The sequence below is a fragment of the Echiichthys vipera genome (genome assembly GCF_963691815.1).
Source record: "Echiichthys vipera genome assembly, chromosome: 23".
In the NCBI taxonomy this organism is placed as follows: domain Eukaryota; kingdom Metazoa; phylum Chordata; class Actinopteri; order Perciformes; family Trachinidae; genus Echiichthys; species Echiichthys vipera.
The window spans coordinates 3,539,651-3,563,803 of NC_139848.1; the positions used below are offsets into that span (position 1 = coordinate 3,539,651).

At 44.9% G+C, this 24,153-nt stretch overlaps 1 protein-coding gene across 1 annotated transcript in view; it reads left to right on the forward strand.

The window, feature by feature from the left end:
• unc80 (unc-80 homolog (C. elegans)) overlaps nt 1–24,153 on the forward strand; it is a gene marked incomplete at its 5' end in the record, with an annotated part of 40,521 nt that overhangs the window by 10,368 nt on the left and 6,000 nt on the right. Inside the window, 42 exons of the mRNA XM_083937735.1 lie at nt 334–474; nt 1,164–1,432; nt 1,762–2,100; nt 2,198–2,329; nt 2,647–2,794; nt 4,059–4,109; nt 4,611–4,759; nt 5,955–6,118; nt 7,414–7,512; nt 7,764–7,972; nt 9,282–9,388; nt 9,696–9,849; nt 10,848–11,020; nt 11,103–11,315; nt 11,399–11,534; nt 11,841–11,974; nt 12,088–12,265; nt 12,363–12,572; nt 12,666–12,763; nt 12,857–13,060; nt 13,138–13,245; nt 13,379–13,517; nt 14,538–14,719; nt 14,814–14,945; nt 17,065–17,251; nt 17,542–17,673; nt 17,751–17,894; nt 18,126–18,226; nt 18,318–18,404; nt 18,514–18,697; nt 18,810–18,904; nt 19,301–19,390; nt 19,540–19,641; nt 19,733–19,913; nt 20,012–20,277; nt 20,443–20,577; nt 20,729–20,867; nt 21,098–21,194; nt 21,313–21,483; nt 21,625–21,717; nt 21,851–22,069; nt 22,274–22,504. Coding sequence (XP_083793861.1) covers nt 334–474; nt 1,164–1,432; nt 1,762–2,100; nt 2,198–2,329; nt 2,647–2,794; nt 4,059–4,109; nt 4,611–4,759; nt 5,955–6,118; nt 7,414–7,512; nt 7,764–7,972; nt 9,282–9,388; nt 9,696–9,849; nt 10,848–11,020; nt 11,103–11,315; nt 11,399–11,534; nt 11,841–11,974; nt 12,088–12,265; nt 12,363–12,572; nt 12,666–12,763; nt 12,857–13,060; nt 13,138–13,245; nt 13,379–13,517; nt 14,538–14,719; nt 14,814–14,945; nt 17,065–17,251; nt 17,542–17,673; nt 17,751–17,894; nt 18,126–18,226; nt 18,318–18,404; nt 18,514–18,697; nt 18,810–18,904; nt 19,301–19,390; nt 19,540–19,641; nt 19,733–19,913; nt 20,012–20,277; nt 20,443–20,577; nt 20,729–20,867; nt 21,098–21,194; nt 21,313–21,483; nt 21,625–21,717; nt 21,851–22,069; nt 22,274–22,504 — 6,523 coding nt within the window. The remainder of the gene's footprint in view (nt 1–333; nt 475–1,163; nt 1,433–1,761; nt 2,101–2,197; nt 2,330–2,646; nt 2,795–4,058; nt 4,110–4,610; nt 4,760–5,954; nt 6,119–7,413; nt 7,513–7,763; nt 7,973–9,281; nt 9,389–9,695; nt 9,850–10,847; nt 11,021–11,102; nt 11,316–11,398; nt 11,535–11,840; nt 11,975–12,087; nt 12,266–12,362; nt 12,573–12,665; nt 12,764–12,856; nt 13,061–13,137; nt 13,246–13,378; nt 13,518–14,537; nt 14,720–14,813; nt 14,946–17,064; nt 17,252–17,541; nt 17,674–17,750; nt 17,895–18,125; nt 18,227–18,317; nt 18,405–18,513; nt 18,698–18,809; nt 18,905–19,300; nt 19,391–19,539; nt 19,642–19,732; nt 19,914–20,011; nt 20,278–20,442; nt 20,578–20,728; nt 20,868–21,097; nt 21,195–21,312; nt 21,484–21,624; nt 21,718–21,850; nt 22,070–22,273; nt 22,505–24,153) is intronic.

Consider the following 24,153-nt stretch of genomic DNA (forward strand, 5'->3'; position numbering starts at 1 on the left):
GGAGATCTAATCTCTCCACCTGGTCCTGGGTCTTCCCCGAGGCCCCCTCCCAGCTGGACGTGCCTGGAACACCTCCCTAGGGAGGCGCCCAGGGTTCATCCTAGATGCCCGAACCACCTCAACTGGCTCCTTTCAACACAAAGGAGCAGCGGCTCTACTCCGAGTTCCTCACGGATGCTGAACTTCTCCCCCTCTCTCTAAGGGAGACTCCAGCCACCCTTCTGAAACCCCATTTCAGCCGCTTGTACCCGCGACCTCGTTCTTTCGGTCATGAGTGTGTGTGTGTGTTTAGTTCAACCTGATACATCTATCTGTGCCTGCATCACTTTCTAGGCAGATTCACACGGAGGGGCAGTTCAGACACAGCTACAGACGCCGACAGCCTGGGCGCCAAACATTCTCATTCCCACCACTCTCTGCTCAGAGACATGCCCGACCACTCCAACAGCCACAGCGATAACACCGTCAAAGAGGGTAAGCAGAAGACAGAGCTGAGTGTGGTCTGTACCTACTCTGTAAAGTGTCCTGGGAAACTTTTGTTATGATTTGGCACTATAAATAAAATTGAATTGAATTGATCTTAAGACCATGATCGGTTTCTTAAACAGATTTGCAGACGCACTATTTACTCATCTGTCAACCTTTCAATATCTAACAACAGGAAATGGAAGTTATTATAATAATAACTATTATTATTATTATTATTATTAAAGCTCATAGAGGTAAGTAAAGTAAACAAACATGTTTTATGAAAACATAAAAAGATGAAAACTACAATTATATTCCCATCCATCAGCTAAAACAAACAGCAGACGCTGCCGACTCAACTGAGACCTGCTGAGCGAAAATAGGACCGGATTATATAACAGTAATATTCCTGTGACAATGCTAATTTACATACACATAACAGTGGTGCCTTCAGGCCCTGCTCCACACTGCAGCACATGCATGCTATTAGGTTTACTGAGAACAAAAGATAACTATAGAAGAGTCCTGACATGGTTGACTATTTAATCCGTCAGCGATGTAAAGACTTTGAGTACAGGTAGAGAGAAAGATGCTGTGGAGGTGAAAATAGAGAAAACATTTGATGCCTCCTGTAATAACAATGCATGAAAACATTCATCAAGCTGGACCTCACTGCTTTCCTTTGCCACCCGCAGTTCGATCTCAGATCTCCACCATTACGATGGCGGCGTTCAACACCACGGTGGCGTCCTTTAATGTTGGCTACGCCGACTTCTTCACAGAGCACATGAAGAAACTTTGTAATCCTGTCATTGTCCCTGAGATGCCCGTGGAGCCCCTGGCCTGCGCCAACCTGCCTCGCAGCTTTACCGACTCCTGCATCAACTACTCCTGTCTGGAGGAAGGGGAGAACATCGAGGGGACCAACAACTTTGTGCTGAAGAACGGCATGCTGGACCTCACTGTGAGTGTTTGGGCATTCAAAGAAACCTTCAGTGAATGATCCCTGTGGGTAAATGCATATAATGGATGTAATGAATGAATGGTTCTACCAACCAACAACAACACCAAAGGGAGTCCAAACTGAATTTAATACTTTCTTCTCTCAGTCTTTGTCCTACAAAGTGTAAAAAAATTGCAAATTTTCTGATTATTTTTGCAGATTTAATACGATATAACAATATTCCAGCTTATTACCAGCTCAACATTGCTTTCCAGTTGCTTTGGTACTTTTTTTTCCTCTGGTTTCCACCGTTGATTGGACAAAATAGGCGATTTCTTTTTGTATTTCAGGCTGTCCTCCGGGCTCTCTATGCTGTCCTCAGCCGTGACATCAGTTCCAGGATCTGCGATGTTGCCCTCAACATCATCGACTGCCTGCTGCAGCTGGGCGTGGTGCCCGGCATGGGCAAGAAGCTGTCCAAGCCCGACAACAAGGAGAACCAGGAGGCACGAGCCAAAGACGCATCCGCACAGGGCCTCGGAGGGGGTGCCCAGGGAGGTGGGGCAGCCCCAGGTGCAGGAGCAGGTGGAGGGGGAGATGGAGGCGGAGGTGGAGGAGGGGGAAGTGGTGGAGGGAGTGGGCAAGGTAGCAAGGATGATGTGAAGAACAATAAGGATAATGATAAAAAGGTAGGTTCTGAGTATGTACGCCGGATATCTTATTATATCATCATTAAAGTCCTGTACGTTAATGTGTGTGTCCTTCACTTCTTCACCATGGAAACAGGAAGAGGGCTCTGGCTTCAGCGCTCACCGCCTTGCTCTGACCATGCTGATAAAGATAGTCAAGTCTCTAGGCTGTGCTTACGGCTGTGGCGAGGGTCACCGCGGACTTTCTGGAGATCGCCTCAGGATGCAGGTCAGACTCTTTCCTCTGCCTTAGTTGACCCTCCCTTGTGCACGTGTGCAGTTTGTGATGCTGATGCCGTATTGCTCCATTTGTGTGAAACCGTAATTCATCCTGCAAGGGCCCTGAGCTGAGTTTCTATCTCTAGTGAGAAGCAGTTCTGTTTCAGTGCGGATCAATAGTTATTTATCATAGATAAAGACGTTTTGGGGGAATAGAATTATATATATATGTACTGTATATTTCATGAGAATCAATGAAAAGTGATGAAAGTAGAGCACTCTGCAAAGATGGCTACTTTATTTCTAATCCACATTGTTTCCTTCCAGGCCCAGAACTGCCTGACCAGCCTTTATAAACTGGACAAGGTGCAGTTTCGACAGACAATGCGCGAGTACGTCAACAAAGACTCTCTCAATAACATTGTGGACTTCCTGCATGCACTGCTGGGCTTCTGCATGGAGCCCATTACTGACAGTAAGTGTGCTGGTGTGAGTGGGACCAGGTGCTGCATACGCGCTGATGCTTAAATAGGATGCTTCAGGAGTTTGACAGACATTGGTTTTGAATGCTGATATGATTTAGGTCAGGAAAAAGTCAATATTCTGTGCAGTAGGGCTGCAACTAATGTTTATTTTTTTACAGGTTTATCAGGCAATTATTATTTTCAATTAAGTGTTTAATCATTTTTGAATAAAGACATCTACAGCCACGCTAGCAGCTCTGAGGCTAACTGCAGGCTAAACAAAACCGTCTAAAATACTGAATATCGTAACATTACTATAATGTTACATCAACATGTTAGCGTTCTCATTGTGAGCATGTTGCTATGCCGACTTTTCATTTAACTCAAGCCGAAGTTTTGTAATTGTCAATTAATGCACTAATAGTTTGAGTACTACTGTTCAGACGTGTACGCGCAAGCAAGCTTTGTTATGTTTATTATACAATTATATTATAACCATTCAAATCCATGTCACACTCAAAGGTCTAACGTGGGTGCTACATTACGGAGCAGTATAGACTCAAAAGTTCATTATAAGCACGTTCTAATGTGGTTGACAAAGCTGAATTGTACTGCCACTGTCTCACCCCGCACTTCGACCTCGCATTCCAGCGCTATCACCGTTTATATATCCGTGTTTTTCCCTTCCTCCTTCCACTCGTCTCTGCTTGTCTGTGTCCCTTTTTGTCCTCCTTCTGCCCTCCTTCTGCTTACATCTTCCCTCTGTTTCCTCATTCACTCCAATGAGCTGAATCCTACCTACCTTTCCTTACTCACTCATCCATTCTGTACACTTGCCAAGCCAAAGCTTTACCCATTACATGTCTGCTCAATCAGTGGCTTTATTGCTGAGCATTGAGACACATTGTACATGCCAATTCAGTTTTGCACTGAAATTTGAAGCCTTTTTGTTGTTTTACTGTAAATGCAATCAGCAAAATCATAATATAGAAAAAACTGTGCAATTGGCAAGTTACTGAACCGATGAGTGTTTTGATTCTCAAAGTGAATTGGGCACCCTGTTTAGTTTTTTGGTGTGTGTCTGTGTGTGTATGTCTGTGTGTGTATGTGTGTGTGCGCGCGTTGTTTTTGCGCGTGGCAATCTGTGTGTGTGTGTGTGCGTCTCGAGTTCACCTCCTTCCAGAGGTGGGGCGCCGGCGTCCTTTCTGACACCGCATACATGTCTGTGCTGGCCTGATGTCAATCAACTTGTGCCCCGCCTCTTTTCTCTTGCAGAGTACGGCAGTGCAGGTGAGAGGTCCAGGAGGGCGAAAAAAAGAAACATCGGTAGATACACATGATTAACAGTCAATCCTAATAATAGCAATAAGATTAATACACTCACCCGATCCGACCCTTCCCTAGGCACCGCTTCCATTGCTGCACCCTTCACTCTCTCCGAAACTCGCCTGCAACAACATTTAGACTTGTGTGATTAAATCTGATATTTATATTATACTTATAGAGCTTATTTACGTATTTTGCATAGACAATACGTTTAACTGGACCAAGAGAATAAGGCCCACACTCTATGGTATTATAGCAGGCCTTAGTCACTTGCATGTATCCCTTATCCCCTACCCAGAATCCTTTTCAGTTTGCTTCTCCCCCATATGCTTTATGGACACCTTTCCTTTGCCCCCCCCCCCCCCCCCCCCCTCCCCCCCTGTTGTACGGTCTCACTGTTTTATACTCGAGCTGGTCAGCTGTCAATAATGTTCTCCCCCCCGCTGACTAAACCACCCCCTGTGTGATCTGTGGTTTCTCCCGCCTCCCTCTTCCTTCCAGACAAGGCGGGCTTCGGGAACAACTTCACCACAGGGGACAACAAGTCCATGGCCCAGACGATGGAGGCGGTGGTGGTGGGCTGCATGTTCAAGTCTCTCATCACCCGCTGCGCCTCGACCACTCACGAGCTGCACAGCCCCGAGAACCTGGTGAGTGCTGTGTGAAATCACCAGTCCATCTGCCTCTCTTTCATTTTCCCCGTCCCTCTCTGTTGCTTCTCTTTGATTCAGTCTGCACCTCGCGTATCAGTTGTACTCCCACTAGATCCAGACACTCGCGTTTCCTTTTGCAGGATGCTGTAGTTGAATTATTAATGGCTCATTTTGTGTTGAGCCTAAAGACGAACAATCACTTATGTCGCCTTTGTTAATAATGTCTCGTCATACACGATGAATGAGGGGGACTTGAAGACATTAACTTGACCTATTCTCAGCCCTTTTGCTAGAACAGATATTTTAAATGAAGAATAAATGAATGGGAAAATGATCTCTATAGTAACTGACCTTGAGCAGACAACTGTTTATTAGTCATCTGACTGATGCTAGCACGCTCTACTTGTTTTTAACATGATGTATGCCCGAGTGTTAAAGATCCTTTGAGCTGCTCGGCTGTAATAATAGAGTAATACTAATAATAATAATAACAATAATAATAATGGCTGCTGAGTGTCTTAGAGTTTTCCTTCAAAAGAGCTTATTTTTTAGTATTTAAAGCCAAAGCCAGCTCGTTTGTACAGCAGCCTTCAAACACAGGGGCAAGTCAAAGTGTTTTATACGACAACATTTGAAACATAATCAAGAGGGGAATTAACCACAAAAATAATAATCAAGGTGTACAGTGTCATCGCAGTTGTAGTGCAGCAATAACACATTTAATAAAGCAAATAAAAGAGGTCTTTGGCCCACAGTCTTCTATAAGTGGTGTTATAATCAATTTTTTATTTTGATAATAAATGAACCCTATCTTCATATCCCTCCTCTCAAGCACTGAGGTACCATGACTGCTCATGGAGCCGAGAAAGCCTCGCGGCTTGCGTGACTGCTGTACGTTGGCGGTAGATGACACAGTGTTCGGGGCAGGCTTTACTGTGGCACAGGATCAGAGGCCACCCACTCACAAGCTGGAGCTGTTGTCTTGATTTAACCGAGCAATGCTCACACATGTACTCATACATGCAGACGTGCACTGTTTTGATGTTTTCAACTCCACAGTAATATCTGCCTGATTCTAGGTCCTAACACTTGAATTTCTTTGTCTTTCTCTTCACACTTTCTCGTTCGCGCACCATTCCGCTCACACATCCGTCTCTCTCACTTATTTGCCACACTCCTTCTTCCCTCTCAGGGTCTGTACTGTGACATCCGCCAGCTGGTGCAGTTCATTAAGGAGGCCCATGGAAATGTGTTCCGCAGGGTGGCACTGAGCGCGCTCCTGGACAGCGCCGAGAAGGTCACCACCACCAAGAAACCCGAAGAGAAGGAAGAGACTAAACAGCCTGGACCCAGGAGGTACTGGCTAATCAGTGGCCAGAAATGGCCTTAATGACATCATATATTCAAGTTAAATCTACTAAAAATATCTTTTAATGATCATTTGTCGATTACTGGTGAAGCAACCTTGAGCATAGACCTTAAATGCCCCTCCCCTTTCCAAAATAAGGTCTGATAAGAAGGTCTTGCTTTTTCCTTTCATGACCTATCAGAGCAACGCTTCTCATCACTGCTTGCCGATTTTATTTTATTTTAATGTTTCTTTTCTGTCCTGTCTGCATCTGTTTTTTTTCTGCTTGAGTGACTGATTTGATGTCCTTCACGTGGGGCAGCCCTGTCATTGTCGCCTCATCATGTGACGACCAAACTAGAAATTACAGTCACATGACGGCGTTACAAGGCTGACATGTGTGACACTGTAGTGAGTTAGAAGCCAGTTCAAAGCGCTGGGCTAAATTAATACTGAACCCCGTAAAGTTATCACTTGTATTTCAGTTATTTGCTCCTTGTTTGCCTGAATTCTTGAAGAAAAATGTGTTTTTCTCGTATGCCTCCGCGCTGAACAAAGAATCCAAAAACTGAGAAAATTGGGAGGAAAAACACATTGTTTTTTCTTCTTCTTTCCTTTATCTTCAAGAATTCAAGGTAACACAGGGTGAGTAATATATATATAGGTATATATATATACCTATATATATGAGGGTGAAGTATTTGTTTAGAGATGAGACGCTGATATGATTGCAGATTCCAGTATTTGGGCAGCATGATGGCTTATGTGTGAGGGTTTGCATGTTTAGCCGGAGTATCGTCCTTCCTGAAGGACATGCATGTCAGGTGTTGGGAATGATCCTTTGAGGACATTTAATTCAGCTTTGGCACATGTACTTGTAGGGTTAATATCATAACAGTGCAGTCGTAAGAAATAGTCCACGTAATGGATGGAAGGAATATTTAAATGGACTAATTTAGTATATGTAATAAACTTTTCCTGTACTTTATTTTTTACTGCACAAAAGATTTCCATGGTAAGCGATTAGAAATGTATATGCAGTGGTTGATTTCCCCCCCAGGGATGATTAAAGTATAACATCTGCAAATCTTCTTTATTTTAAAGGTCGATTTGGAACGGATTCTAAATTTGCTCAGTTGCTAAACATGTAAAGCTTCAGTGAGGCCCTTCATGTCCCATTGAAACTACGCTAAACTTCTTTTCAATGAATAAAAAAAGGGTTTACCGCATCACAAGAGTTCAGTCAGCGTCTGAATCAGGTGGCCTGAGCGCTCTGTCTGTGTGTTGGGGTGTGTGTGCACAGGTCAGAGGCGGGTGTGTCCGGGGAGAAGGGTCAGGTGTCCAGTGCTGCAGATGAGTGTCGCAGCTACATCTCCAGCAGACCCCCCCAGACACCCGAACAGTGAGTGTGCACCTCACAGCATCTCCATATAGCACCATCTATGTCGAGCCCAGCTGCCATTTCTCTGCCCAAAACAGCAAAATGTTTCAAACTCACCGGTTGCTCCCTCCCCCCCTTTAATAAAGAACAAGTCACAGGGCTAAACATTCAAGTTACACAAAAAAAATTGCAAATTTTGTATAAGCTGAAGTTTTTATCCTTTTGTAAAGCTTCAGGTCTGACCTTCCTTCACTCCCTCTCTGTCCCTCCAGTGAAGAACAGATCCCGGGTGCTCTGCTGGGCAGGAAGGACTTTTGGAGGAAGATGTTCAAGTCGCAGAGTGCCGCCAGTGACACGAGCAGCCAGTCAGAGCAGGACACCTCGGAGTGCACCACGGCCCACTCTGGCACCACCACTGACCGGCGCTCCCGCTCCAGATCACGGCGCATTTCACTTCGCAAGAAACTGAAGCTACCAATTGGTAAGAACAGATGTTATGCAACAAGTCTTTAGACAATAAAAATTAAAGAGTTTCCTTTCAGAGGACAGGATCATGACTGTAATCAAAAGGCTTTTAAGAACAGCTTTTTATTTCGGGTTGGGAATACAAACGATCACAACCATCAATAAAACCAAATTTCATATTCATCTCATCTCATCTTCAGCCTCTTATCCGGGGTCAGGTCTCGGGGGCAGCAGCTTTAGCAGGGGGCCCCAAACTTCCCTTTCCCCAGCCACATTAACCAGCTCTAACTGGGGGATCCTGAGGCGTTCCCAGGCCAGTGTGGAGATCTAATCTCTCCACCTGGTCCTGGGACTTCCCCGAGGCCTCCTCCCAGCTGGACAATAAAAATAAACTGAGTGGGTTGAAGGTGCTCCTCTGCTTTTAGACTTTTCTTAATCAGACAGGAAAATACTGATGTACTTCAGTACCTAACAAAGCTTCCAAATCATTCTTCAGATCTGGTAAAATGATGTTTTCCCTTGACCATACCTCATTGCATTTTCTGTCCCAGCTGTCACCTTGGTATTTATTCTAACATGATATGTTTTGTATGTCTAACATTGCAACACTGCCTGCCACGAGGCCAAGTCACTTCATCTCTTTGGTCTGTTTTGTGTTCCTTTTTGTGTCTTAGCATGCCGTGGGACTGTTCGCCTACCACTCACTCTCTCTGTCTTACGTATGTGGATGTGGAACCATCTTCATACAGTACTTTTTGTCATGTCTGTTTGTGTTGGTCATCTCTCCTAATGTGTACAGTGTTACAGGCCTGGGTCAATTTGTATTTGCAAAGTGTATCAGATGAAGCGTATGGGCTTTTGTCTCTGGCGTATACAGCCCTCCAAAAGCAAACACTAACAGCCAACGGCTCAGCGAAGATAAATGTGTTAGATCAGGTGAAAAGTAGCAGATGAGATAGCCGTGGCCAGACTTAACTAAAGCTAAATGTTTACTTTTTCCAAAGCTATGATCAGTAATTGAAACCTTTACCATCAGAACATACTTTAGTGTATTTGCAAATACCACTCGTCCAAGGTCTTTTGTTTAACGTGTCTTTAAAAAGCATTATAAAAAGTTAGTTTTGTACCTTTTTTGTATCATTTTTGAATGAACCTCAGTCTGTGATTTGTTTGTCGTACCCAGACTGATGAGGGAATGCTCTGTTTGTGTGTGTGTGTGCATGTGTAACTGCCTTCATAACCCAGTGTGTACATTATACTATACCTTCCTTTAGTCTTGAATGTTTGATGTTCATATGCACTTTTTTAAATTCACGTGTCTCCAGGCAACTGGCTGAAGCGCTCCTCTCTCTCTGGACTGACTGACGGTGTGGAGGACCTGCTGGATATCAGCTCAGTCGATCGACTCTCATTCATACGTCAGAGTTCAAAGGTCAGGGGGGTTGACAGATACTATAACACTGTCCGCTCAACAACAGTGGTGCTAACGTAGCATGTTGAACCAGCCACACCATACAGCTCAGGTTGAGCCTATAAATAAAATTAAAAAAGTGTGAAAAAGGCTCACAACAAAGCATTTAGACTGAAATAACAGAAAATAAAATCCCTAAAATATGAAAGAACCTTCGGTTGGTTGTCTACAAGAAAATGTATATGTTGACAATTGAACTGGCCTCTGCCTGTCTTTCTTAGCGTGGCTATATGATGTGTGTCTCCGTGTGTGTGTTTGTGTGTCTTAGGTGAAGTTCACCAGCGCGGTGAAGCTGTCAGAAGGGGGCGCGGTGGGGCCGGAATTCGCCAGGGACGAGGAGGAGAATTTCTTCAAGCGGCTCGGTAAATGGAGGTCTGGCAGGAGGAATCCATCCAAGCTTCACCACACAGAAGAGAAAGATGGTAGACCTCCCCCAAGCCGGGATGCCCCTTGCCCACCCACACCACATCGTCCTCTTGTCTATTCCTCTCACTCTTTTTGCCCTTGCCTCTGTTTGTCCGTGTGGTGTGGTGTGGTGTCTTGTCTCGCCTTACAAGTCGTGGTCTATTGTCTTCTGCCAGTCCGCCATCCTCCATGTCAGCTCACCCGGACAGCTGCCTGCCACACTCTGTTAGCCTGAATGTCTAATTTTCAACCCATCAGTCTATTTTTTTTTTAAAGTACATGTTGTTTTTTCAGAATGATTGGCATAACTGTTTTCTATTACAATTTCAACATTCCCTTTTTTCCAACTATGCACGTCCTGCTCTCTTCAACAACGAACCCCCTCCTCTTTCTGTTCCCTACTGGCGGAAAGAGAGGAAAGGAGGTGTGTGGGAGTAACTCATATCTACCAAACCATCTTTCTACTGTAGAGCGCATCTCTGTGCTCACGCATGACGCCGTCGGTGCTCTCTCCGTCTCTTCTGTGGTGGTGTCTGGGGGTATTTTCCAATGCCTGAGTTTCAATGAAGTGATAAAACACAATGGTCCACATACAGCTTTCCTCTGTACGGCTGTGGTTACACTTGTCCCTTCAATGTGATTTATGAGATCCCATCATGAGAAAAAGACCTGAAAAAGGCCATCAAATCTGCATCCCCCCCCTTCTCTTACTGTAGTAAATTGAAATCCAGGTGTAACCAGCGCTGATGGCTGTGTCCATCTCTCACTCAGCTTCATTTGTCGGTGGCTCTTCGGTGCTTTTTGTCAAACGTCCTGGATGGTGATGTTGCTTCATGCAATGTCTACATTTGACCTTCAGTGCAGTCTTTACAAACCATTACACACAAATATGGTGGTTTTCAAAGGAATTATCTTCACTGTCCTGTCATACTTTCTCTTTCTCTCTTTTCTTGTCCTTTCTTCCTCTTCTCTTTCTCTTCCTCTCCTCTTGTTATTTGTTCATGCTCACCTTCAGGACCGCACGGTTTTCAAGAGCGCCTAGCAGCCAGTCAGGAGGCCATGAAGAACAAGAACGTGGTGAATTTGGGTGCGATTCGACAGGGCATGAAACGCTTCCAGTTCCTGCTGAACTGCTGCGAGCCGGGAACCATCCCAGACGCCTCCATCCTCGCTGCTGCTCTGGACCTGGTACCTTTTTAGAATTCACTCCTTTTTCTTTTTTGTAAATTGCTGAAATTTTAAATCTCTGACTATGTTCTGGTTCTTCCAGGAAGCTCCAGTCGTGGCTCGGGCCTCCCTCTTCCTTGAATGTGCCCGATTTGTCCACCGCTGTAACCGTGGCAACTGGCCTGAGTGGATGAAGGGCCACCACGTGAACATCACCAAGAGAGGCCTGTCCAGGGGTCGATCACCTATTGTGGGCAACAAAAGAAACCAGAAACTCCAGTGGAACGCTGCCAAACATTTCTGCCAGTGGGGAGACGTGAGTTACATGCCAATAAGTTATCTAGAGTGACACTTTTATGGCTGCAAACATGTGTTTCTTTATGCGTTTGATCTACTCAGGCAATCGGCACAAGGCTCAGTGAACTATGTCACTCTGACAGCGAGAGCCCCGCAAACATCCTGGGTTACATTTTTGATGAAGAGACCAAACGGAGGATGAGAAAAGAAGACGAGGAAGAGGATTATTTAGACGACAGTGAGTCAGATGACTGTTTGATTCCTTAACAGCATTCTCAAGTTTTCAGTATTAGATTTTGCACACACGTGGTGTCGGCTTCATCCAAATGTGATCATTCGTAAAGAGCTGTGACACAACTCAAGGTCCACTTATTAGCTTTTTTCTGGTGCTTTCAACCAGTCTTCCTCAGCAGATTGTTTGAGCTCAAGGATAACCAAAAGATGTAGTTGAAAGCTGTTGAAGAAGCTCGTAATTGGACCTTAAGTTAAGTTTTTCTCACTAAGAATTATTTTAATTTTCTAACCACCGTGTTTTATTTTGAAGACACAGTCAATCCAACGAAATGTGGCTGCCCCTTTGCTCTGAAGATGGCTGCCTGCCAGCTGTTGTTGGAAATCACCACTTTCCTGCGAGAGACCTTCCCTTGCTTACCTCGCCCGCGCACCGAGCCCCTCGTGGTCAGTCGTCAATCAATCTGTGCATTTTCTTTCTTTCTCTGTATCATGAAATTTCGGGATTCTTTGTGGAAGTTTGTTGATTTTACGGTTTACTGGAAACATGTTGGCTGCAGGATCTGGACAGCTGCCGCCTGCGCCTGGACCCGGAGCTCGGCCGCCATCGCTATGAGAGGAAGATCAGCTTTGCAGGCATCCTTGATGACGAGGATGGACACGATTCTCTCAACAGCAGCAGCCACACGCTGAAGTCTGACACCACCTGCGATGAGAAGAAGCCCCAAGAAGTTCAAGGTAAGATCTGGTGTCCTACAGACGAGGCCATTTGGTTTATTTCTGCTTATAACTATAAACAAATCAGATAACCTCGCCCCACTTCCCTCTCATCCAGCACCTATCCGTAAAATTCGCATTGGAGGTTCCCGGCTGCTTCAGATCAAAGGGGCTCGCAGTTTCCGTGTAAAGAAAGGTGGCTCTCTGTCGTCCATACGCCGAGCCGGGAGCCTCAAGAGCACCAAGATGTCCCGGCAGGACTCTGAGTCAGAGAATGAAGAAGGGCTGCTATCACAAACGCACAGCAGGGACACGGTTACTGACATAGGTACAAAAGTTACATTTAATATACATTTCCCGCTGTTGTAAGAGATTAAATGGTATGTTTTAGAAATGTGCATGTTCTTGTTTCCTGGTGCAGGCAGTCCCTTTAGCACCAGTGAACCCAGCATAGAACCAGAGGGCCAGGGCTCAGGAGGAGCAGAGGACAATTACCACCGCAACATGTCCTGGCTCCACGTAAGGGCCCTTTAGTATATGTGGAAGAGTATGTGTGCATGTCTGTGTCTTCCTTCCTAGAGAATAACCCTCCCCTCCTCTCTCTCGGCACAGATAATGATCCTGCTATGCAACCAGCAGAGTTTCATCTGTACCCATATAGACTTCTGCCACCCACGCTGCTACCAGCACCACAGCCGCTCCTGTGCCCGCTTGGTCCGCGCCATCAAGCTTGTGTACGGTGAGACGGTGGACAGCCTGAGGGAGGACAGCGCCTCTTCCGGTAACATTGGGGCACGCGCCAAGAAGACTAAAGAGGTGGGTTTCACAAACGATCCATCTGGTTTAAATCTTGTGGTTTTTGTGGTGGTTTATGGAGATCTATGCGCCCTCAGTGTTCAGACAAGTCCTGCCTGAGGACCCCGTCCATGAAGAGAAGACCCACGGACTCCAACACAGAAGGGAAGAAGGACACCGGCATGCTCAAGTACATCCGCAACCAGGTGAAGACGTTTTCTGAGTGAATTATTCAGATATCTGAAAAGTAACGTATGAGTTCAAATGGTACTAAAATAAATCTCCATAAACCAAACCTGCTGTTAATCAGATTTCATCATTGGTTCGTGCTTGTCTCAGGTGATGAGCCTGTCTCCAGCTCCTCTTTCACTGCTGATCAAGGCAGCTCCCATCTTGACTGACGACATGTACGGAGACATCCAGCCAGCAGCCTGGGAACTCTTGCTCAGTGTGGATGAACATATGGCTGCTGCTGCTGGTGAGTCCCCAGCTGTGCGTCAGTGATGCGTGGGTCTCCTCTGCAGGAAATCTACACGTATTATGGCTTAAATAAATTAACTTTAAGAATTTAACATAGCTCGACACCATCGAGGACACCACACCATCTGATACAGGATGTTTATTAAACTTGGTGAAGGTTTAATACCTTTTAATGTAGAAGAATACCTTTAGCAATTTAAGGTAATGTATTAACAAATCTTACCTCCTCTGGGCGATTTTACATTATTCATCTTTCTCATACCCAGTTTAACCCAAATCTTTAGAAATGCAGTTTAACAGATAGACTTTGTGGTTCTGGAAACACAGATAATACAAACTCATAAACAGTTACAATTTTAGGAGAGTGTCTTTGAGAAGCCAGTTGCAATGAAACAGGGAACGTAACTGTTTTTGAATTCACCAGGAGTCCTTTTGAATTCGTTCCTTAATTAAAAGTCTTTCCCTTGTCATTACGCAGTCCCTCCACTGGGGGTCGCTTTGCCTCCTTGGAAGGGACAGGCTTTCAGTTCAGTTAGCGGTCAGATGTGAATAGGGCGTCTGGATGTTTTACACACCTGGGGGGGCCTGGAATGCACTTTTGTTTAATCCTACGCAGGGGAACAAGGTGCTAAAACTCCTCATCTCACTTCGCTCTCACGTGTGAGTAAATAGATGATAAAAGGGGGGAAGAAGAAATGCAAGGTCACAAAGGAGAGGTTCACACAGAGAGTGGTTCCCACACTGAAATGATGTATAAAATACTTACTTTAACTTTGTTTTACTCTCTTAAAGCCTTTGATATTCAGATGCTTGATTAGACCATATCCATTACTTTCTTTCTTTCCTTCCTATGTTTCTTCATCTTAATATTCCTCCTTTCTTTTGGCTTCAACCACTTTTTCCTTCCTCTATCCCGCCCTTTCCATCTCTGCCTCGTTCTCTCCTACCCCCTTCACTCCATATGGCTTTTTTATTCCTTCCTCTCCTCATTCCTCTGCCCTCTCTGAATCCCCTCCAGCTGCCATGTTCCTTCTGTGCGCGGTAAAGGTCCCCGACGCAGTGACCGAAATGATGATGGCGGAGTTCCAGCACCAGGAGGCCTGCCAGCGCATTAACTCCATCCTGAAGTTTTACACACTGTGGCGTTTTCGCTACCAGGTGTGGCCTCGCATGGAGGAAGGAGCCCAGCAGATCTTTAAGGTGCCTCCAAAAGGTTCAAGTGGTTCTTACTATGTTGTCCCACAAAACGAGGCTACTTTGACCCACTTTCTGTTATATTTACCTTTTGTTTTAGATCCCACCGCCCAGCATCAACTTCACTCTGCCTTCCCCCATACTGGGCATGCCCTGTGTCCCCATATTCGACCCTCCCTGGGTGCCCCAGAACACAGGCAGCGTCCAGGACCCGATCAATGAAGACCAGTCTGTAAGTCTGAGCCGTTGTTCAAGTGGGTTGCCTAATATGCCTATGTTTAAGTTGTATAACAAGTCTATTTTATTTTTTTAGCAATGCAGGCACATGCTTTTGAATCACTTTTAATACGTAATAAACACATTTGATGTAAATCATTCTGACCTCGGGTGGATGTGACATAACAAACACACTGACCTGGGTTGGCTCGTCAGGTTTCTTTAGATTCTATTTAATTTAATTTCATAGTTTATCACCTACCTTTCATGGTATCTAGCCTTGCAGAATAGTATGTGATATAATTACCTGGAATAGTGGGGAAAGACACATTGCTTTAAGACATGCTAAAAATGCATGCTTAGAGAATAATGATGAACAAATATCATATCACAATAGCAGTCAAAAATAATTACAGTTAGATATATTTAGTCCAGCCTTAATCCCCTGACTTTTGCTCTAGGGCAGGGGTAGGCATTTCCGGTCCTGGAGAGCCACTGTCCTGCATGTTTTAGGTTTCTCTCTGCTCTAACACACCTGATTCTAATGCTCTGCTCGTTATCAAGCGGCTGATGCTCGTCACAGTTGGATTATTGTTAGACTCAGGCGTGTTAGGGTAGGGAGAAACCTAAAACATGCAGGACAGTGACCCTCCAGGACCGGAATTGCCCACCCCTGGACTAGTGCCTCCATAATGTTGACATTTGTGAATTTGAAATTAAAACTTTTGCACAAATACATTTAGTTTGGTTTGTGTATATGAAACTGTTTACATGCTCACGCCAAACTAAGATGGTGAGCATGGTCAACATTAGGCACTAGTTCGACGTAAATCCCCTCCATTGTATTGGGGCAGAGGCAGACCTCTTAAAAATTGGTGTCTCAAAATGTCAGCATTATTAGACACAACTTGGTAAGTGAGAAAATATTTTAGTTCATAATTTAGGTGAACTGACCCTTTTTAAAATCCAATAACCTGTAAAAACATGTCAGTTTTTAATAGTGGGTACTCTATTTTGACATTTTGTATGGACTCCTTAAGCTCAAAGCAGAGACAATGCACTTTAGGCTGCTTTAAAACACATTTGTTATTGTTATGCAAGTGTAATGCGGACAACTGCACCAAGAAATCTGCTGATCCAAGAAAAACACCTATGTATAAATACACCTTTGAGGTCAGAATGGCCATTTAAAGCAGTAAAATCAGATTTCTCTGTGTTTCCTTTTACTTTCTTGTCATTTTTTGTTGAAAAGCATGATTCTCAAAATATGTTTAATAGATTTTGATGACGACCTGCGAGCACCTGTTCTATAATTTATCTATCGACTGTCTTTGTTTTTAGTACTCCACATTAATTCAGTCAGTCCATACCATAGTAAGTTGGTATTTCTGTCCGGATGTTTGTGCTGATGCATCTTGTTACCTCAGATCATTAATGACAGGAGGGCAAATTTTACCCATTGAGTGTTTTTAGCCCATTGGCAGCTGTAGGTTTTCATCATGGATCAGAAGCTGGGGGCAGTTTCATGGGTCATTTCAGATAGTTGCATCTTGATCAGTGATACACACTCAAGGAGGTGTCAGAAAAAAATAAAAAAATAACAGCATGCATCAGACATTCAGACATTTTGTGTGTGTTGTGCTGTTTATGCATGGTCATTGGATGAGAATGACTTTGCCGTGTATGTTTTTCATATCATGCGTTCAGCCTATTTGGATGTGTATGAGCACTCGTGCGAATGCTGTGAGGCATTTACTGTACACAAGATACAGTAAATTCTCCAAATTCCAGTCTGAATATTTGTGCCACAATTTGTCATGATTGAAATCTTTCCTATTCAATACTTCAACAGTCTCCTTCATGATGCTCGGGACGGCATTAGAGCATGAGATCAATGTGCTGGAGGAGAGTTACTGTATTAATGTGTTGTCCGGTCATTTTACATTACAAAAATGCTCCTCTGATGTAACAGTGAGCCTAGAATAGCTGTGCACACACGTTCCTGAAAGATTTAAACTGTCAATTTAGTTATTTTGTGCAACCCTCATTCTGAACCTTTTGTATGTCTGCACCTGCTGTTCTACCTCCGCGCTGTTTGATCCAACGCCACCCTCCATGCCGCCCCTTTTTTCCAGAAATCCTTCTCAGCACGGGCGGTGTCGCGGTCCCACCAACGAGCCGAGCACATCCTGAAGAACCTGCAGCAGGAGGAAGAGAAGCGGCGCCTGGGCCGCGAGGCCAGCATCATCACCGCCATCCCGGTGGCTCAGGAGTCCTGCTACGAGCCCACGTGCAGCCCTCCGCCTGAGCAGGAGGAAGAAGGTGGGGCTGCCAGGAACACAAGCATACATTATATAGAGAGGAGAAGACCCACCCCTTCCTGTGGACCACCATGGGACATTATTTAAAAAAAAATACCGTATGTACATTAGTGGACGTCGACAGAATAAGGTCCCTTGGTGGTTCACAAGAATAGGAGGAAAGTTACCTCGCCTTTACGTAGAAATACAAAAATCTGGTGTGAATTGGCAATCTGCTGGCAGCTCTGTGCCCTGATAGTATACTGTTTTTCCTGTGTCTGTACTGGTCATGACGGGCATTGATCCCGCCAGCAGAAGAAGTGGTGAACCTGGCATCACGCCGTCTGTCTGTCAGCCCATCCTGCGCCTCCAGTAACTCCCACAGGAACTACTCTTTCCGTCGGGGCTCCGTGTGGTCTGTGCGCTCGTTGGCCAGTGCTGAAGGTATGAAAATAAACAATCCCAGTCCTTTTTTCGTTCTTTTTAAATTCAACTTAACTTATCTTTCCTTTATGTACCAGATGAAGAGAACACAACAGAACACACTCCTACTCACCACATGTTACAGCCGCCCCAAGCCGTCTTCCCTGCATGCATCTGTGCTGCAGTCCTACCGATAGTTCATCTCATGGAGGACGGGGAGGTTAGAGAGGATGGCGTGGCTGGTAGGTGTCATTTTCTTTATTAATGGCACTCTCAAATGTTTTATACGCACAGTGTTGGACCAACACAAAAAATATAGATTCTCTTGCATTATGTCATCAAAACGTTTCCATAAAACGCATTTACATGAACATTTTTGCAGGTTATTTGCGTGGGCCTCCTCTACAAATACGAGGCCTACAGGTCCCTTACTGTATTTGCAAGTACAAACATTTCCTTCAATGTTTCTTTAGTGAGTGCTGTCGCCCAACAAATCCTGTGGAACTGTCTGATTGAAGACCCGGCCCTGGTTCTCCGCCACTTCCTGGAAAAACTCACAGTGAGCAACCGACAGGTAGGTGAACAAACAGAGCCTCAGATCAATCAGACGCTCAAGGCTTGAAATGTAAAATGTGACATGACTTGTATCCTCTGTGTTATGTCAGGATGAGCTGATGTACATGCTGAGGAAGCTCCTGCTCAACATTGGAGATCTGCCAGCCCAGACCTCCCATATCCTCTTCAACTACCTGGTGAAGCAATGAGACTTGACCTTTACTTTTATCTTTGTTTGTTGTTTTTTTTATCTACTGCATTCTTTAAACTCTCTTCAATTGTCTCAACCGAATGTCCTCCTCCTAGGTGGGACTGATCATGTATTTTGTGCGGACTCCTTGTGAGTGGGGAATGGACGCCATCTCGGCCACGTTGACCTTCCTGTGGGAGGTGGTGGGCTATGTAGAGGGGCTCTTCTTCAAAGACCTCAAGCAGACCATGAAGAAGGAGCAGTGTGAGGTCAAACTGCTGGTCACCGCATCCATGCCAGGTGAACTTGATTCGTTTAAAATCCATTTATAATGGAGACACAGCTGAGACAGATGATGTCGATGATATGTGCAATATATGAAAAACATTTTCTTTGTGCACTGTTGATGCAGGAACCAAAACACTGGTGGTGCACGGGCAGAACGAATGTGACATCCCTACACAGCTTCCAGTCCATGAAGACACTCAGTTTGAAGCTCTGCTCAAGGTCAGGACACCAGTGGGCAGTGTGTGCAGATGTCAGGAGTTTGACTCCTCACACAGGGGTGGATTTGAGTGAACAAAGTATTCCTTTAAGTAAAAGAACCAGCACAACAAGGCAAAAGTGTTTTTGAGAGGGTAAACGGCAGTAAATAAGGATTTAAGCAGAATATTTTATGAGATAAAAACATGTTGTGAATTTTGGATCTTGAATCTTTTTCAATGAATTTGAGTTGGGAACAGTTCTACGCAAACATCGCTTTTCTTATTCTACAATCAATATAACACCAATATTGGTGTATCCTAATCTTTATCTGTAAATCAGCAAAATGAACTCACTCTACAGAAAATCGATAAACAACCTCTGGAAGATGTTCATGATCTTTTCTCTCCCCCCAACAAGGAGTGCCTGGAATTCTTCAACATTCCCGAGGCCAGGTCCGCACACTACTTCCTCATGGACAAACGATGGAACCTCATCCATTATAGCAAGGTGGACACAATGGTTTATCTTTGTATAAGTGTCGTTAGAAGATATACTGTATGTTGTTATGTGATCCAACAACAGTAGCAGAGAAGGAGCTGGGTTGGAACATTTTCTGTCTCCTCTCTCAACAAAATGTTGTTGTCTACCTCCTCCAGACATATGTAAGAGACATCTACCCCTTCCGGAGATCAGTCTCTCCCCAGCTCAACCTGGTCCACATGCTGCCTGACAAAGGACAGGAGCTTATCCAGAAACAGGTATTGAAGAGTTCAAATATGATAATTAAGGCTCCTTGAAACTAAAAATAGCCCTATGCCATTTCATTTTCCTTCTCTGTTCTCTTTGCAGGTGTTTTCCCGTAAACTAGAGGAAGTTGGTCGGGTACTTTTCCTCATCTCGCTCACACAGCACATGCCGGCTGTGCACAAGCAGTCCCACGTCTCCCTGCTGCAGGAAGACCTACTCCGCCTGCCGTCGTTCCCAAGAACTGCCATCGATGCAGAGTTCTCCTTGTTCAATGAGCCACAAGGTGAGACAGACTCCAACTGTATCATCAGGCACTTTAATAAATATCTAGTTTACATACTTTTTTCTTTTACCATCATCTCCTCCTCCGCCATCTCCCAGGAAAGGAGCTGTTTGGATTGGACACCCTCCACAAGGTGCTGTGGATCAAGCTGCTCGAGGAAATGTTTCTGGGCATGCCCAGCGAGTACCCATGGGGCGACGAGATGATGCTGTTCCTCAACGTCTTCAATGGGGCTCTGCTGCTGCACCCGGAGGACAGCTCCCTCCTCAGGCAGTACACAGCCACCGCCATCAACACAGCCGTTCACTTCAACCATCTGTTCTCCCTGAGCGGTTACCAGTGGATCCTGCCAACCATGCTACAGGTACGGATACATTTGTCCTGCAGCAGCTGGTATTGATTAAAGAATGTAATGACAGGCTATTTAACTTGCATAGCACGCACACCCAAAGCAACCACGTCCTGTCCGACACCATACATTGGTGATTGCCTACCTTCCTAAGGCGTCCTCTCTGTATTGTTATGACAGGTCTATGCTGACTATGAGAGCGACCCTTTACTGAGGCAGGGCATCGAGTTCTGCTGCCGGCAGTTCTACATCCTTCACCGCAAACCCTTCATCCTGCAGCTGTTTGCCAGTGTTGCTCCGCTGCTGGAATTCACAGTAAGATTACTGAAACATCCACATATGCAAATTCATGGGCATTTTAAGTTTTGCATCCTTAATACACACACACACACACACCTTTTTTTTTTTTTTTTTTAATATTTCTGCACACCTGCAATTTGTGAATTTCTCTGTCTTCATCTCTCAGACCAGCACCAGTACTGGTCTGTCTAAAGGAGTGTCTGCTCAGTGTCTGTTTGACCTGCTGGTCTCTCTGGAGGGTGAAACCCCGGACGCCCTGGATGCTCTGGAGCTGGTTAGGGCTGAGAAACCTCTACGCTCTTTAGGTAAACTGTCACTTACTTTCACACACCTATTTATAGGAACAAGACACCCAAACTAAAATCTAAAGTCTCAAAAACTCTACTGTACTTGCCATTTTTAATGTTGGTTTTCATTTTGCCTGTTTTTGTGGTCATTTTTGGTGATTTGTGATCATTTGTGGGGGTTTCAGCTACATTCTGTGAGTGTGTCAGGAGCTCTGAGCCCTTAGAGAAACTGTACTTTTTTGTTTCAGATTTTTGTTATGGTAACGAGGACTTGGCCTTTTCCATCAGCGAGGCCATCAAGCTCTGTGTCACTGTGGTTGCCTATGCCCCTGAATCCTTTCGGAGGTATGGAAAAATACAAGAGGCTTCAACAATGATCTTTTCTTCTTCCTCCTCTTTTTCTTGCATCTTTTCTACAGCTTTTGTTTTTTTTCCTCCTTATGGTCTGCATGTTTCTCTCCAGTCTCCAGATGCTGATGGTGCTGGAGGCCTTGGTGCCCTGCCACCTCCAGAAGCTGAAGAGCAACACTGTTATAATGGAGTCGGCCTCTGCTGCCAGGGACGAGATTGCAGCCATCGCCGCTCTGGCCACTTCCCTGCAGGCCCTCCTCTACAGCTCAGAGACCCTCACAAGGTCTGACTCTCACCCATGCAACAAAGAGAACAACAAAACAATTCTGAGCTCTTGTTTTTTTTTTTTTTTTGGGTGTATAGGGATTTGATATCTGTCTAGCTGCTTACAATCCTCTTAACATTATCCACACCTCCCACACAGGCCCATGACAGCACCCCAGATGTCTCGCTGTGATCAGGGCCATAAGGGAGGCACTACAGCTAACCACGCCATGTCAGGAGGGGTCAACACCAGGTTAGGTGACGTTGACTATAACATGATTAAATGTAGGCGATTAATAAGTCACCTTGTGTCTGTCCAAGAATAGACAGCCGTTCTGCAGTCTGACAGACAACACTGAGGTCTTGTGTGTACTGTTTGTGCCCAGGGACAACCTCCACCTGTTGGAGGAGGGACAGGGCATGCCGAGGGAGGAGCTGGACGAGCGCATCGCCAGGGAGGAGTTCCGCCGGCCCCGGGAGTCCCTGTTAAACATCTGCACCGAGTTTTACAAACACTGCGGGCCTCGACTCAAAATCCTACAAAACGTCGCTGGTGAGCCGCGGGTCACGGCCCTGGAGCTGCTGGACATCAAGTCCCACATGAGGTGAGGATATAATCAATAATAATAATAATAATAATAATAGATCTATTTTATATAGTGCTCAGTACTCAAAGACGCTTTTCTCTGGGAATTCTTAATTTGAGTAGAAACAGGGGGGGTGTATATGGTGTCTATCCAACTGTGTTTGTGTTCTGTAATCAAAAATACAGATGGAAGGTCCCTTTTTGCCTTTTGCCTCTTTCCCAGGCTAGCAGAGATCGCTCATGCCCTGCTGAAGTTAGCCCCCTACGACACCCTGACCATGGAGAGCCGCGGGCTGCGGCGCTACATCATGGAGATGCTGCCCATCACCGACTGGTCATCCGAGGCCGTCCGCCCCGCCCTCATCCTCATCCTCAAGAGGCTGGACCGCATGTTCAACAAGATCCACAAGATGCCTACGCTCAGGTGCGCTCGCCCACAGGCATTATGCAGCAGGTCTGTTGGATACAATCCCTCTTCTTTCTGTCTCCCTGTGATTGTATCGTGCTGTGCCGATGCCGTGGTGTGTACAGTAGATAGACGGCTTCTTGGCACTGTCCTCTGTAGCGCTGCCTTGGTGGGTGCTGTACCGTAAGTGCTGCTGTGACGTGTTTTCGTGCAGGTACTTGTGGCCGTGTGAGAGGAGTTAAATGCACATGTGAGTGCGTGAGGATGTGTGTACTACAATGGATCACTAGCAGTGGTCCCTCTCAGCCAGCGCCCAGTCTTGTGTCGTGATCGATGATGCAGGTGGTTTTCATTTCAAACACAACCCTCTCAGATTTGACTGGTGGTGTCTGCAGGAAGTCACTGGAGTAATGCACTTAAATGTGTTGCTTTTATAAGTAGTATTAGTGTTTTTTTATTTGTTTACCCAACTTTGTTTGTGTAATGTAACGCACAAACAAACACACTTAATTAACGCCTTACTCATGCAGAGATGTTGATACTGAATAATGTTCTTTTAATTCTTGTTTTTAAAGTTTTACAACACGGAAGTTTTGCAGTTTATAGCGAGTGACTAAGATCTAATGCATCAGATTAGCTAATTTCATCTAATCAGTTGAAATGTAATTAACGTTTAAACAAATAAAGTGAAAGTGAAAATGAAAGAAAAACGTAACAATTTATGTGAACAAGATTAAAAAAGAAGGAGTAGAAAGAAGTGTACACTGCTCTGGTCCTACCCCTTGGTTTAGTCAGACTAAAAAAATATTGCACAGTTTTTGTCCATGGCTGCCTCTCAATCCTATGTTTTGTCGCTCTTTTATATATTTAAATGCTGTGATACTAATGGAGCCTTTTCGTTCTATGGAAAATATGGTGAATACCAAAAGCCGACATGAAAATATCACATGAACGCCCCCTCATGTGGTCATTTCCACTGGGAAGCTCGTAGATTATTTTGATGCAAAAGTTGCAGAGATGAGATAACCTTTGACCTTTTCAACATGGCAGAACACAACGCAAGAGTCTGCTTTATTACAACAACACTGTTTTTGAGCTGGTAGGGAAGATTATGTGCTTCAGATGAGGGTAGACCACGTTTATGTAGCTAAAAGATAAATATTAGCGATCTTTTGTCCTTTAAAAAAAATCTACTATTTATGATCTATGAAAAAATGCAGCCTATTATTTATCGTTACTCACTGTATCTGATGAGTTAGGCACTCTAAAATGGCGTACCCCAAGTTACAGATCAGGATTTGTGGGTCCGGCATGTTTGATTTGACATTCACATTCACATTGAACACAACGCACGGGTAATTTCCAGTCCACAATGGAAAGGGCCGTCTTTTCCGTAGCACATGAAGGCAGCATGATAATAGAGTAAAGAAGGAGAGACACTTACTTTTATGAAGGTGCAAAACTATTCAGGAACTTTTTATTATAAAATATTTCAACACATTCAACTGTAGCACAAATGCAGCTCCAGTGCAACACCTGTGTCCTCTCTCGTGCCATAAGACTGAGCTCTGCTGACTGAGAGGGGACGCCGCTCACAGGAGTGAACTTCACACCAGGGTCTGCTGCTGCAGTGTTAAGCTGGCTATGTTTGTGAGCTTTGCAATATTTGGTGTCAATATGGCCGTTACTACAGTCAT